Raw genomic sequence first — 12,663 nt, 5'->3', positions numbered from 1 at the left:
AAGAGAAACATTGTGTGAGAGAAACATTGATCGGTTGCCTCTCGTAAGCATCCTGTCTGGAAGATCAAGAGTGGCTCTGCAGGCTAGAACTCTTAAACTGATCAGCTGCTGTCACCCCATTTTTTCACACAGTGCTCAGGAGACAGGCTCCCAATAGGCCACTCTGAGGCCAATCTTATTTGGCACACAGGGCATCACTGAAGTCCCAGGAACTTAGGACTGTGTGGGTGGGACTAGGACAAGGCGGTGTGGAGAGAACAAGTGCATGAAGCTCAGGGCCCAGCCCAGCCCACCACCAGCAGTAATCAGAGCAATTCAGTACTTAACTGTTTTATGTAGTAGCTGTGTCACCTTAGGCCACAACATTCAATGAAAAGTCACTGTGTGCCAGGTAGTATTTTAAGTACTCTTGATGTACTAGTCATTTAATCCTCATACAACCTAGGAGATAGGTACTAATCCATGTTAGAGATGAGGAAACTGAGAGAGCTTAGGTAATTTGCTAAAGTCATAGAGTAAGTAACTAAGCCAGGACACCAAGCTGGGCAGTTTGATTCAGAGGCTATGCTCTTATCTCTACTGTGCTGCCTCCCAATTAACACAGGGTTGTGTGTTCGCTCTTATTTTCTCTTCCTCTCCTTCCTTCCATGTTGGTCTTTCCACTTGCTCTCTGGTCCTCTCTGATTCATTCTCCACAGAGCATCATGAGTGATGTAAAGTACAAATCTTTCCATGTCAGTCCCTGCTTAAAAACATCCAATGGCTTCCCTTTCCATCTCATGTCAGGCCACTCTCCTATTTGTTTCGTGTGGTCAGCCAGTCTGGTCTTCGTTCAGGTCCTCAGATGCTCTGTACCCTCTCCTGCCCCGGGGTCTTAGCACTCACCATTCCTCTGTTTGGACAGCTCCTTGCCACCCTTCCACCATTGCCACCCCTTTCCTAGGTAACTTCTATTTGTCCTTCAGAACTTAATGCCTCTTTCATGGACTGTCTGAGAACATATCAAGAACATCTCACAGCTTGTCATAACTTTTCTTTCACAGCAAGTATCATAGTCTCTGATGGTTTATTTATGGGATTATCTAATTTAATATTTGCCTTTTATACTTGACTATAAGTTCCCTGGGTTAAGGAGCTTATTTGTTTTGTTGATAGCATATTTCAAACACATTGTCTGGTTTTATAGTAGATGCTCAATAAATATTTGTAGAACAAATGTCAAACGCATTGGAATTTACAGTATTAACAGTCATCATTTAAGGGTTGAGCAAAGAGTCCCTAAGTCATGGGCTGTTTAGCAGATGTGCAGGGTGGTTACTGGGGCCTGGTCACACAGCCTTCCCTGCACAGACCTACCCATCCAGAGGGTATCTGCTTGTGAACAGGGAGAGAACATCCCTTCTCAGCTGCCCGCTTTCCTAGAACATGATCCGCCCTATCTCAGGGGAACAAATGGGGCTCTGTGACCCCATAAACTTCCTTCAGCCTCACAGAATTATAAGATCCTCCACATGCTTAAACTTTGTGCCAAAAAAAAAAAAAAAAATATCCTCCACATGCGGTCTATTTAGTCAACAATTCCTAATTATCCTTCATAATTACCTCCTCTTAGAATCCCTTTTTCATCTGGTGGTTAAGCTTCTTTTAGTTGAGAGAACCAGAAACATAATTTCAAAGACATGGTTGAAATGGAAATTTATTGACAGGATGTCAAGTTATCCCATGTAACTGGAAGTTCAAGGACAGCTGGATTTCAGGACCTCAAACACTGCCTGGAATCGCTCTCTATATCTTCTTTGTATGTCAGCATCTTTCTCTCAATCGTGCTTCTTCCGTGAAGTAGGAAACACATCTTACAGCTTTACTGCCAGAGAGGAACCGAGTGTTTTCCTTGTTTCCAATTTGAAAAATCCTAAAGAATCTTTTGGCCAAATCAGCCATGGCCAGAGCAGCAGGGTCACATGACATAGACAGGGTCTTTAGGGGCCCACACTTATATTTTGGGGTGGTTTCCAGAGACAAGGCCACAGTTTCTACATCTGTAAAGTGGGAATTAGGTACTTTTTCCATTGTGGTGCCTGGCACATTTTTCAGGCAGAATCTTTGTGATTCCTCATTGTATGAGTGGAAGCCTGGGAGAGAAGGGTCACTGAGAAGCTTGGCTGAACTATATGCCACTTGAGTATAAGACTTAGAGCAGAGACTTTTAAATGTCACAAATATCCATTCTGCTACAATAAGTAAACCTCTAGTTTTCAGCTTAGCACATGGCCAAACAGCTAAACACTATATTTCCCAGTCTCCTTGTGCTAGGATGGACAAAGAAAACATCGTTTTAGCCAATGAGATGTAAATATTCTGTACGTCTTATGGGAAGCATCTTCAGAGGCAGTTTGCCATTTTTTCTTTTCTGAGGGCTGGAATGTAGACGAGATAGCTGGATTTGGAGCAGCTGTTTCTGACCTGGAGGTAGAAACTGATGAGGATGGCAGACTAATAATATAATAGGTCTATGTGAAAGAAATGAACTTCTGTTTAAGGCACGGTTATCTCAGCTTTTCTGTCTCTTACTGCCCAGATTCATTTTTTGTTATTCAGATGCAGGGGGAAACAGGAGTTTCTGTTGTCAGTAGCAGAGGAAGGGCCTATAGATGACCTCCCTGTCCCTATAATAGTTTCAAATCTATCAGCAGCAATTCCTGCTTAGGTTCCCATTTCTGTGTTTCAGGGAATGTTAGTTCCTGCCTTCCCTGCCCCCACTTTCCTCTGAAATGTGTGTGCTTTCCCACAGAATGTTCTGCCTTATCTGCCCTCACTAGAATAGGAATCAGTGTCCGTGTGAAATGCTCCCATCCGGCCAGGCCCCTCTACACTCTTTTCCTTACCACCATTGTCAAGAGGTTCTCCCTGTAGGCTTTGGCCTAAAGAGGGGGTAGTTGACATATACTATAGGCTGGGCCTCTATGGTCGGCTTTCTGAATGCTCTGTGTTCCTGAGGGCCGTTGTATGAGTGCATGTGTGCTGTGTGCTGGGTTGTGTCTAATGTCAGTGTGTTTAGCAGCCAGTTGGAGTGGACGTTGGCCAAAAGAGAGCAGGTTCTGGAGTCATCCTGCTGTGGGTGGCCAGGGTGCAGGGGGACATCAAGGGCTTGAGGCAGCACCTGTTTCAACTGTTACAGACCTAGTTCAAAACTTTTATTTTTTTTGTCTTGTTAATCCTCACCTGAGGCTATGATTTCCATTGACTTTTAGAAAGAGTGGAAGGGACGGGGAGAGGCCGAGAGGGAAATATCGATGTGAGAGACTGGTTACCTCCCACAGTTACCAACCAGGCTGGGGATTGAGCTATAACCAAGGTATGTGTCCTTGACTAGAATCAAACCTGCAACCCTTCAGTCCAAGGGCCGACGCTCTAATCACTGAGAAAACCAGCCAGAGCTAGTTCAGTATTTTAACAAACAGTTCAGTTGTACTGTGTACACTACCTGAACATCAGCTGTGGTTGTGTGTTGTGGGGGGGTGGGGGGAAGACTTGGGGTGCTGCGTCAGCCAGGGAGAAAGCCATGAAGGGTTGTGGGACCCTCACAAAGGCTTCTGAAGCTGGGGCATGCACCCGGATAGTGGCAGAGGGCATAGGTCTCACCTAGGTTCTTGGCCTTATTCAGACAGGAGCACTGAGCTGAGAGAGTGCTGAGGCCAGGGGCTGGCCTCTCAGAACCCTGACCTCAGAAAGGGATCTCTCGGGGGACACGTAACGGGGTTGAGGAGCACTGGAGCAATGGCAAGGACATCAGTTTCAGAGTATGGAGGGTGGGACCAGATCCACAACCTCCTCCCCAGAGTCCCCCAAAATACTGGCCCACTTGGCTGGGTTGGGCTGGATCTTTTATTTCATGTCACATCCTCTCCACTCCCACCACTGTTCTCCAGCCTGAAGCTTCATGGCTTACAAGGTTCCTGTGGGATCAGCATTTGCCATCCTTCACGATCTGGATGTCCTGTTTGGTTTTCCTAGGATCACAGGAGACAGGGATGAGGCCACCTCCTCAGGAACTGTAATGTACCCTTCAGGGACCTTGGCCAAGTCCATTCAGACACCTGCTGAGCCCTACCACCCACTTAGTGTACGGTGGAGGGCAGACCCCAGGGGTGCCTGGGCATCTCTCTATAGCTTTTCCTTCTTGCACACACTCCCCTGGGAGGTTTCAGCTTTCTAGGGTCTCAACCACCACAGCATACTGATGGCTGCAAACCTATCTCCAGCCCAGACTTTTGTCCTAAACTCTAGCCATATCTCCACTGGGATGTCCCAGAGGTTCAACTGTCCAGAGACATCATCACCCCACAAACCTGCTACATCCCTCTGTTTCTTACCTTGGCACATGGCACCACCAACCACCCAAACCCACAAGTTAGAAACCAGCATGTTGTTTTTGCCTCTTCCTCCATCATCCCTCACATCCAATCTCACAGCTGTCACTTCTCCCCTGATATAATCCTGAGTGTTTAATCATGACCTAAGTTATATTGTCCTGCTGCTCTCTTGCACATCTGTCTAGTGCATTCTAGCTTCCAAAGACTTTCTTTTCTTCCATGATCTCACTTAGCTCTGGCCAGCTCAAGTGTCTTATTGGTGAAGACATGAGACTAAATGAGTGTTCAGATGTACCAAGGTCATATTTTGGTCCTGCCTCTCCAGGCTCATTTCTTGCCTCTCTCCTGTTCTCTTTTAAATTTTCTACTCCAGCATATCCAACTTCTTATATTTCCTCAAATATAAACTTTCCCTTCTAGATCTTTCAAAAACTCATTTCTCTATTTAGAATTACCTTCCCTTGTTTCTTCATTTTCCTAGCTAATTTCTACTTACACCTCAAAGCTGGGAAGTCTTCCCTACCCTTGCCTTGTACCCATAGAACCCTGTGTACTCCCATCCAAGCCTTTAGCATTCTATTCTGTAGTTAGCTAACAGTCAATGTGGCTTCCCCCTTAGACTGACTGACTGCCCCAGAAAGCCAATGATGCTGTCTAGCTTATGCCCTGTTGTTTCCTCAGTGTCTAGTACATAATAGGTGCTCAATAAATAATTGTTGACTGGATGAATTAATAATCAAATGAAGTCACCTAGTCAGGATCAGTGTCTTCACTCCCTATCTCTCACCAGCTGCGGCTTTCTGCTTAGAACCATGTGCATGAATTACACTTATGCCCATTCTGTTAGGAGCAAATGTTGGGGGATTCTTCCTAGGTCAGGTGTGTGTGGAGGAGGAGGCAGGTCAAGTCTTGCTCCTTTCAGACTTGTATGCAGCAGAGATGGAGCCCCACACAAGCAAACACAGGGGAAGGTAGGGAGTGGACTTACATCCGGGCTAAGCAAAGATGGCATTCACTTTCATATGTGACCCCGTCAGTGCCGCAGACCAGGTTGGATGTCTGGGAACAGTCTGGCGACTCTGCCATATGCTCACAGTAGGGCTATGAGAGAGAAGACGGGAGGGAGGGCACTTATGGATTCAGAGGCAGTGAGGGGAACCCAGGGCTCTGCTTGTAGCCAGAGTGCATTGATCCTGCTGAGCCTGGGTGGGGGGATTTCACTGCTGGCAGGGGCTTGATGCCCGTTTGGGGACTTCGGCAAAGGGGCTGGGCCTGCTCAGTCTGGGAGGACTAATCCATGGAACACGGCTCGGGAAACCACCCTGGCCACCGTGGAGCCACGGGAGTTATCTGAGCAGGGGTGTAAAGGAAAACCAACGCTGGTTTTCCAGCATGGATGGGAGGGCTCCCTCCACAGAGGGAAGGCCAGAACTGTAAGTGGCTGCCTTACCATTCTTGAGAAAACGAGCTTTTCTCCTGACACTGGCACTCCTGAAAGGCAAAACAGCAAGAATTAGGTGATGTCTGCTCTAAGCCCCCCAGTCCAGGGATCTGAAGACTGCTTCAGAGGACCTGTTCCAGCCACTGGCCAACCTCGAATTCCTCACAGAAAGGCAGTGAGTCAGACTGGGGGGCTCCCAGAAAGCTGATGTGACCTTGGGTTACATGAACAGAGACAGAAAATCTAGAATTAAGAGCAGTCCAGCCTGTTGCTTATTAGTCAGATTCTACTGGAATTATGTCCCATCCTACGTAATAAAGAGCTAATGTGCTAATTAGACCGAACAGCAGAAAGACTGTCTGGATGACCTTCCGGACGAAGCCAGGGCTGCAAGGGCCAAGGCAGCTGGGACTGCGAAGGCTGAGACAGCCGGGGCCAAGCCCCTTGCACGAATTTCGTGCATCGGGCCTCTAGTGTAATAATAAAAATAACAATCTGTGCCAAGCGAGAATACATGATCTTACTACCCTTCATACCTCTCTCATGCTGTGTAATGGAGGAATGGAGCGAGCAGTGGGTGCTGGGGTCTGCTACCTAGAGCCCACCCGTGGGACTGACACCTTCATTTCCTCAGCTTCCAAGAGTATTGGCCATTCATAGTGAGACCCTTCCTAGGAATTACTCTCAGAGAATGGAGCTACCTCGCTCTAGGTCCCATCCCCTACCCAGGAACAGCCCACCTCCAATGACAGATTGATGCAGGTACAACAGCCCGAACCCCTCATCTCTGTTCAGAACAATGCTAAAGGGCCTCCCCAGCTCCAAGGCTCCCTGTAGGCTCATCAGAGTCAACGTCCCTCATCCCTCAAGGGTCTTAGCCCCATAAACCACATGCAGATCTGAGTCTTTCGTGGGGAACTGGACCAACCTATAAAGGAGGCTCAGAGGTCAAGCAACACAGCTTGTTAGGGCAGAGCTGGGATTTGCACACAGGTCTGTCACTCCCTAACCTGGCTCTTCCCGCACACACTGGTGTGTTCCATGGCCCCTCAAGGTCTGGATGAACTGCTTACAGGACCTGAGCAAATTGTGAGGTGACTGGTGAGTGTGACAGGTGGATGAGACAGGAGCCATGCCTAACACCACAGGTGGAAGGAAAGCGGTTTATGTAGAGTGGAAAAGGGCAGGATGTTTCCTAAAATCTCTGAATGATTGTCTTGAGGCCAAGGGAGACCTCAACTTGCTAGGACAGAGCCTGTCTGAGCAAGGAGGCTTCAGGTTTGGGTTCCGGAATGTTCTCTCAGTGGGAGTTATGCCCCAATAAAGGGGGCTGTCTCCAGAAGTGGAAAGTTCTTCATCAATAGAGGATTACAAGGCACTGGTTTTAGCTCCGCCTGGGAATGCTATTACAAGAGATTTCCAAGGTAGAGAGGGAAACGGGAACTGAGACAGTGACCGCTGCTGTGCTGTTCATGCCTGATGTTAGGCATCAAAATGCAAACCTAGCCTTGTCACCACACTGCCCCAACCCCGTCCATGTCATAATTTCTAAAACTGGAAATTACCAAATGTCCTGCAACAGGAGAGCGGATAGACTATGACACACACATACAGTGAGATACAACTCAACCATAAAAATGAGCAAACAACCCTGGCCGGTTTGGCTCGCTGGGTGGAGCGTCGGCCTGGGGACTGGGGAGGTCCCGGGTTCGATTCCGGTCAGGGGCATGTGCCTTGGTTGTGGGCACATCCCCAGTGGGGAATGTGCAGGAGGCAGCTGCTCGATGCTTCTCTCTCATCGATGTTTCTAACTATCTCCCTTCCTCTCTGTAAAATATCAATAAAATATATTTTTAAAAATGAGCAAACAACTGATAATGTGACAACATGGCTAAATCTCAACAACATGCTGAGCCAAAGAAGCCAGGTACAAAAGACTACATACTGTGTGGAGGGGCACCTTGGGCCAAGGTCAAGGGCAGACTGGAGGAATAAATGCAACTTAAGTGACGTGCTAGAACAGGCCAAACAAATCTATGGTGGAATACAGAGCAGCGGTTGCCTCTGGGAAAGGGGTGGGAGTGGGGATGACTGACACGGAAATTTCTGGGGTGACAGAAATATTCTGTATCTTGATAGAGGTCTGGGTTACACATTTATATGCACTGTCAACTTTCATTGAGTTTTGTGCCTTCCACGGTAACTATTAGGGGACAAAAAAAAAAAAATTAAAAAAATATAAAGCCCTTCCATGGCTGCCTGTCAGGATCACTAAGCTCCTTCATTTTATGTTTAGGGCACTGCATGAGCTGCTCCCAAACTTCACCCTGGACTCACTTCCTAGTACACACACCTCCATGTTCCTACACTCGCAGCCTCCTCTTCCTAGAACAGGCTCTACTTGGGCTCATAGTGTGGCCTCTGCCGGAAATGCCCTTATTCCCCTGCTCCCATGGTCTCATACCCTTTTCTCAAGGCTCAGATGTACCTTCCCTGATGTCCCCCAGGGTTTCCTGAGCAGGCCTGGATTTAGGCTTCAGTTTTAGTTTGTTTGGGCTGCTATAACAAAAATCCCAAAAACTAGGTGTCTTAGAAACAAAACAAACATTTGGGGAGCATTTGAGATCTTGCTCCCAGTATATGCCATCAGTTTGGCTCAAATAAATTCTTATTAAAAATAAAAAATAGCCCGCTGCTGTAGCTCAGGGGTGGAGCATCAACCCAGGAACCAAGAGGCCACCGGTTCACCGGTTTGATTCCCAGTCAGGGCACATACCCAGGGGTTGCAGACTCGATCCCCTGGGGGAGGGAGGGCGTGGGGGAGCACAGGAGGCAGCCGATCAATGATGTTTCTGTCTCTATCCCTCTCTCTCTCAAAAAAAAAATCAATTAAAAACATTTTAAAAATAATTAAAAATAAAAACATATTTATTTATCCCAGTTCTGAATGTGGGAAGTTCAAAGTCATGGTGTCAGCAGATTTGGTGTCTGGTAAGGGCCCTCTTCCTGGCTCATAGCCTGTGCCTTTTTGCTATGTCCTTAATGGTGAAATGGTGTAGGCAGCTCTCGGGGGCCTCTTTTATAAGGGGACTAATCCCATTCGTGAGGGTTCCGACCTCATGACCTGCTTTCTGGTCACTTGGGGATTGGGATTTCAGCATATGAATTCGGGGGGCCACCATCATTCAGACCATAGCAGCAGCTTTCATGCCACCATGTGCTGTCCCACTGGGTCACTCCTGTCTTCCTATGGGCCTGAGTTCCTTAGGGCTCCCCTTGCCTCTGCCTCCGAGTGTCAATGCCCCCACACAGTGAGTGTTCAGGAATTGGCCCCTAAAGTGCATTGTGGGGAAGAGTTCAAAACCCTGTGGTGTCAGAGTTTCTTCCTGGAGGATGTGAGAAGAAGTTGTATTTACCCCAGGCTGCCCTGGACTCGGGCCCAAGATATCCCCTTCTCACTCAGCCAAGGCAGGAATCTGAAATGGGCGCAAGGACTCCCTTCGGGGCAGGCCTCCTCATTGTTCCCACCAGGAGAAGTACTTGGGGAAAGGAAGCCAGGCTGTGAGTGAGCAGGCTGTGCTGGGACAGAAGCCCCAGACCCATTCTCTGAGTCCCCAGCTGGGGAAATGTCTGTGGGACTGGCCATGAGGTCGATGGCCTTGATGTCCTGCCGGGCCTTGCCCTGTAACACCATGGCTTTGTCTCCTTGCTTCCCCCTTCAGTCTTCTCAACAGCAACCAGAGTGATCCTTTTACAACATACCTGCTGAAAACTCTTCAGTACCCCCCATTTCACTCAGAGGGGGAGCCAAGCTCACATTGACCTTCAAGGCCTCACACACTATAGTTCCTGGTTGCCTCTATCCTCCCCTGCCTCTCACGCCCCTCCAACTGCACTGGCCTCCTTGCAGTATCTCAAAGACTCCTACTTCAGGGCCTTTGCACTGCCTGTTCCCTCTGCCTGGAACCTTCTTCTTTCAGATATTCACATGGCTCACTCCCTCACCTCCTTCAAGCTTTGGTCAAACATCAGCCTCTGAGGAAAAGTTCCCCTGATTTATCCTTACAACCCCATCCCAAACCCATCTCTCTGTCTCATATTTTATCACCTTCTAACATACTGTTTAACATACATTGCACCTATCTTGTCTACTGTTCATTCTCTCCCATCACCCCACCCCCACCCCCCATTGGATTTAAGCTCACTGATATGTCTGAAGGGTCAAGAACAATGAGAACAAAGCCTTATAACACACAGGTATGAGACTGCAGAGGTGCCCCAGGCTCTGAGGAGGCCCCATTCCAGCTGCACGTGTCCAATCCAGGGCAAATGCTCCCAGGAAGAGGGGGCTTCCATGTGCTCATATGGCTGCTCTCAGTCCCACAGCGATAGCCTGTCAGAATGGATGGAAGCTGAGAGTACCCAGGCCAGCCTTCCTTCCAGACCCACCAGCTTGCAGCCAGCAGACGAGATAGGCCTGCTCCTTTCTGCCTCCCTGATCTCTAACCCAGTAGTTGCTCAGTGCAGCTTTGAACTAGGACAACCTCCTACTTTACAGCTGGAGAAATGTAGGCCCAAGAGGGGAAAGGATTTTTGCAATTCTAGGCCAGAATCAGAAACTGAATCCAGATTTCCTTCCTCCTAGCCCAGGGCTTTCCCCACGATGGTGGGAGGGGTGAAGAAAAAGTTATATGCAGCCTGGCCAGTGTTGCTCAGTGGTTGAGCATTGACCTATGAACCACAAGGTCATGGTTCGACTCCCAGTCAGGGTACATGCCTGGGTTGCGGGCTGGATCACCAGTGTGGGTCGTGCAGGAGGCGGCCGATCAATGATTCTCTGCCATCATTGATGTTTCTATCTCTCTCTCCCTCTCTATTCCTCTCTGAAATCAATAAAATAGATATTGTTTTTTAAAAAATGTTTAAGTTATATGCAGAAAATTGAAGCCTCATAGAAGTGCTCCAGGCCCAGCCTCTGCCCCCACCCCAAGCTCACCTACCAATGCCAAGCCATAGAGAATCCAAGCTCTGCCCCACTCACCTCTGTCCACAACGAGGAGGGCAGCCAAGGCCAGGGCGACCACCCACAGACGGAGGGCCATGCTGATCCTGGTTGGTGTGGGCTCGGCTAGTGAAGCCTGGGCCGGGGGAAGGATGGGGCCTGTTTATAGTGCTGAGCCCTCCCCTTATCTTATCTGGGGCCAGATGGAGAGGCCAGGAGTGGCATCCTGAGTAATCTCTGCACCTTGGCATCCGGAAAGGGCTTTCTCTACGCGGAGATGCTGAGCTGAGGTGGGGTGGGACTGTGGTTATTGGGCTGGCAGATTTTCAAATTGAGGAAAAGTTTGGACAACTCACAAAGTTGATGCCAGTCTTGGGGCTGGAGCAAGAGGGAAAGGGAAATTGGAAGTAGAAAGAGAAAAACAGAGAAACCAAGTCAGAAGAGAGAGAGAGAGAGAGAGAGAGAGAGAGAGAGAGAGAGAGAGAGGGAGGAAGAGAGAAAGAGAGAGAGAGAGAGAGAAGGCAGTTCAGAAAGAAAGGAAAAAGCAACTGGAAGGTGGCAGGAGGCAGAGAAAAGGGGCTGGAATGCCTCTACCAAAAAAAAAAAAAAAAAAGGAGACATATGTAATACTCTTTGTAATACTTTAAGCAATAAAACAATTTTAAAAAAAAGAATTGTAAAAAAAATAAAAATAAAACAGCTTCAGTTTACCTGTGCACAAAATGGGGGTGATAATTCTGGCTCTGTCTACCTCATAGGGCTGCTGTGAAGATGAGAGTGTTGATAGCAGATGGGAAAACATTTTGCAGTGTATGAAATGAGCTATAAAGGTAAACAGAAGTTTACCTTTTCTTTCTTTTTTTTTTTTTAAATATATTTTATTGATTTTCTACAGAGAGGAAGGGAGAGAGATAGAGAGTTAGAAACATCGATGAGAGAGAAACATCCATCAGCTGCCTCCTGCACATCTCCCACTGGGGATATGCCCGCAACCCAGGTACATGCCCTTGACCGGAATCAAACCTGGGACCCTTCAGTCCGCAGGCCGACGCTCTATCCACTGAGCCAAACCGGCTTCGGCTCTTTTTTTTTCTTTTTTTTTAAAAATACATTTTATTGATTTTTTACAGAGAGGAAGGGAGAGAGATAGAGAGTTAGAAACATCGATCAGCTGCCTTCTGCACATCTCCTACTGGGGATCAGCTGCCTTCTGCACACCTCCTACTGGGGATGTGCCCGCAACCAAGGTACATGCCCTTGACCGGTATTGAACCTGAGACCTTTCAGTCCGCAGGCCAACACTCTATCCACTGAGCCAAACCGGTTAGGGCTACCTTTTCTTTCTTTCTTTTTGCATCATATGAAGGCACAACTGACAGGGGGAAAGGACAAAATAAAACACTATAAGGGTTTAATGCAGACAAGATCAGTATCTAAAACTACCCCATCTATACACAATATTTATGAATGAGATATTTGGTTATCTGCTTTCAAAGAATTTCTGATTTATTAAAAGAATAACAAGCCCTGGCTGGTTTGGTTAGAGTGTCAGCCTGCATCCCAAAGGGGCGCAGATTCAATTCCTGTTCAAGGGCATGTACCTGGGTTTCAGGTTTGTTCCCCGCCCCTGGTTGAGCTGCAGAGAGGCAACCAGTTAATGTGTCTCTCTCACATCGATGTTTCCCTCTTTCTCTTTCTCTCTCCCTCCCTCCCTCCCTTCCTTCTACTCTCTAAAAAGCAATGGAAAAAACATCCTCAGGTGAGGCTTAACAACAACAACAACAAATGCCCTGCAGGTGTGGCTCAGTGGTTGAGTGTCAGCCCAGGAACCAAGAGATCACAATTCA

General features: G+C 47.8%; 1 protein-coding gene across 1 annotated transcript; it reads right to left on the bottom strand.

Moving 5' to 3' along the window:
- Nucleotides 1-3,964: 3,964 nt before the first annotated feature.
- Nucleotides 3,965-12,237, bottom strand: SPINK4 (serine peptidase inhibitor Kazal type 4; the record flags this gene model as incomplete). The annotated part of the gene is made up of 4 exons (XM_081103833.1): nt 10,856-12,237; nt 5,824-5,864; nt 5,362-5,474; nt 3,965-4,010 (listed from the first exon to the last, which is right to left on the bottom strand). The coding sequence occupies exons 1-4, from the start codon at nt 10,914-10,916 to the stop codon at nt 3,965-3,967; spliced, it is 261 nt and encodes an 86-aa protein (XP_080959959.1). The 5' UTR covers nt 10,917-12,237.
- Between the last annotated feature and the right edge of the window lie 426 nt (nt 12,238-12,663).

Source organism: Myotis nattereri (assembly GCF_964212035.1).
Source record: "Myotis nattereri genome assembly, chromosome: 12".
NCBI lineage: Eukaryota > Metazoa > Chordata > Mammalia > Chiroptera > Vespertilionidae > Myotis > Myotis nattereri.
The sequence above is the reverse complement of the archived record's forward strand: the minus strand, read 5'-3'. Positions and strand labels throughout refer to the sequence as shown.